Source organism: Austrofundulus limnaeus, unplaced genomic scaffold (assembly GCF_001266775.1).
Source record: "Austrofundulus limnaeus strain Quisiro unplaced genomic scaffold, Austrofundulus_limnaeus-1.0 Scaffold666, whole genome shotgun sequence".
Classification (NCBI taxonomy): Eukaryota; Metazoa; Chordata; class Actinopteri; order Cyprinodontiformes; family Rivulidae; genus Austrofundulus; species Austrofundulus limnaeus.
In genome coordinates, this window is record NW_013953068.1 from 189,839 (window position 1) to 192,731 (window position 2,893).

Consider the following 2,893-nt stretch of genomic DNA (forward strand, 5'->3'; position numbering starts at 1 on the left):
GTTTGTATTTATTCCTTTCTACACACTTTGAGGATTATTTTTTCTGTACTCCACGTGTTTAATCTGTGCGTGCTCCGACGGGGTGACAATCATCATGTTTATGCTTTTTTTTTTTTTTAAAGACAGTCTGACTGTCAGCCTTTCCCACAGCACTTCCCCGCTGTACAAGGAGACAGTATTGCTCTATGACCACAGGAGAAACAAGGTCCAGACTCAGAGAGCTTTTGTGCTTCCTGCTGGAGCACTGACTTCACCTGCACTGACTGTCGCCTTGCTGCGCCGCGGCGCGCGCTCCTCCAGCTGCAGGCAGTGTGGTCGTTCGGCATCCGACCGGAGGACGCACCGTCACGTAAACATGTAAACAGTTCGGCGTTCATTTTCGCACACCCGAACCAGGTCCAGATAAGTTATGTTTTTTTCCCCTCTTCATTTACGCTCTCAGCCTCGCTGCATCACCATGTGCCGCGGCGCGCTCTCCTCCAGCTGCAGGCGCGCCGTCACGTAAACATGTAAAAAGTGGTCCGGATAAGTTATGTTTTGTTTTTTTCCCCTCTTCATTTGCGCTCTCAGCCACGCTGCTTCCTGCTTCCTCTGTTTTGACTCCAGCCGGTTACATCATCAAAAAGAATTGCGCGGTTGGCCGGTAGACTACAGATCCCTATAATAGGACAAATTTATATCGTTTCTACCGTATATCGTTTATATTGCGCATTCCTATGTCAGAATAGCAGGGAATCAAACCACCAACTCTCAAAGTAGAGAAGTGACTACCCTAACCACTCATCCATATATCCAAACATTTACCCCAGAAGACAAATCAACCCAGAAGTTTATTAAAATAAAGAATTTAAATATTCTTGAATGGCCACGTCAGTCACCTGATCTCAACCCAGTTGAGCATTTCACCTGTTAAAGATTAAATGTCAGACAGAAACGCTCACAAACGAACAACAACTGAAACTGTAAAGACCTGGCAGAGCATTAAAAGTAGTCTGAACAAATCACCTTGTGATGTCCCTGAGTGTAGAGATGAGACTTCCAAATGCTTTAGTTCCTCAGTTTTCTGTGCAAACATTTGTTCAAATCACTGAATTAAAACTGTCTGAACTTCAACTGCATCTGAAATTACATCCATCCATCCAATCATATCCATCCATCCATCAATCATATCCATCCATCCATCCATCAATCATATCTATCCATCCATCCAATCATATCCATCCATCCATCCATCCATCCAATCATATCCATCCATCCATCCAATCATATCCATCCATCCATCCATCCAATCATATCCATCCATCCATCCAATCATATCCATCCATCCATCCAATCATATCCATCCATCCATCCATCATCCATCCATCTATCCATCCATCCATCCAGCCATCATCCAGCCATCATCCATCCATCCATCCATCCAATCATATCCATCCATCCATCATCCATCCATCTATCCATCTAATCATATCCATCCATCCATCTATCATCCAGCCATCATTCATCCATCCATCCATCCATTCATATCCATCCATCCATCCATCCATCTCCATCCATCCATCCATCCATCCATCCATCCATCCAATCATATCATCCATCCAATCATATCCATCCATCCATCCATCCATCCATCCATCATCCAGCCATCCATCCATCCATCCATCATCCATCCATCCATCATCCAGCCATCCATCCATCCATCCAAATCCATCCATCCTATCCCAGGTTGGGTTGTGGGGGCAGCAGCTTGAAGAGGGAAGCCCAGACCTCCCTCTCTTTCCTCAGCCACCCCTTCCAGCTCTTCTGGGAGGACTCCAAAGCATTTGAAATGTTTTGTTCAAAATTCGTTGTGTACAGAACAAAAATGAGGAAAATGTTGTCTCTGTCCAAATAGATATGAACCTAGCTGAAGTGTTGACATTTTGTGGGATTTAAAGTGTTTGTTGCTTTTTCAGCTCTTGTATCTATCTGTTGTAGGTGTGAATGTCCCAGAGATCCCCTGTGTGTCAATGCTCAGGCATCTATACCTGAAGTGGGTCCGGCTCACCAAACCTCAGCCGTTTAAGGACTTTTTGTGTGTTAACCTGAGAACCTTTGTCATGAGGAACTGTGCAGGGCCTACAAACTCCCTCAAATATGTCCCGCTAGTTACGGGTTTGGCAGCAGCACGGAATTTAGAGCAGCTGGAGCTGGTAAGAGTTCCTTTCCTTGGAGGTCTGATCCAACATGTTGTGGAGGACAGCTGGAGGTCAGGTGAGTATTTACCACAGTCATGAATGTTCTCAAAGCGTCTAAGTTAATTTAATGAGCCATAAATTTGATGTAACGTAATCCTAAAGGCTGTATGTGTATGCATAGGAGGATTTCGGAACCTCCATACCATTGTGTTTGGAGCTTGCAAGAATGCTTTGGAAGTGGATTTGGGTTATCTCATCATCACTGCTGCTCGCAGGTACTGAGCCATTCAATGTATTTTTGTTGAAAAATTTTAATGCATTTTTTGTAGATGATCTACAGCAGGAGATTCTCAGTTGAACTGAGGTCAGGACTTTGAACTGGACATTTAACTTGTTCTCCTTAAATCAATGGAGTGTTGTTTCTGCAGTGTGTTTAGGATCATTGGGCCTCATGCAAGAACCATTCGTATGAACAGATTTGTTCTTAAAGGGATTCCTGATTAGTTGTATCATTAGACTTTATTTGATAAACTTTTATTTTAACTGTAAAATAAAGACTGTAAAAATACTGTAGACTGTTTAGTTTTGTAAATTTTTAAAAATATATTTTAACATAAATGGGGCCATTTTATTTACACACAAAGCATTCTGGGTAAATGATGACGTGGATAGGTCCTCGGTGCAAGGCTGCTAGTGAGCTATATCCACCCTGAAGG

The 2,893-nt window shown here is 43.1% G+C and overlaps 1 protein-coding gene across 1 annotated transcript in view; it reads left to right on the forward strand.

The window, feature by feature from the left end:
* fbxo38 (F-box protein 38) overlaps positions 1-2,893 on the forward strand; it is a 79,185-nt gene that overhangs the window by 21,379 nt on the left and 54,913 nt on the right. The window contains exons 6-7 of the mRNA XM_014027631.1: positions 1,978-2,253; positions 2,359-2,452. Coding sequence (XP_013883085.1) covers positions 1,978-2,253; positions 2,359-2,452 — 370 coding nt within the window. The remainder of the gene's footprint in view (positions 1-1,977; positions 2,254-2,358; positions 2,453-2,893) is intronic.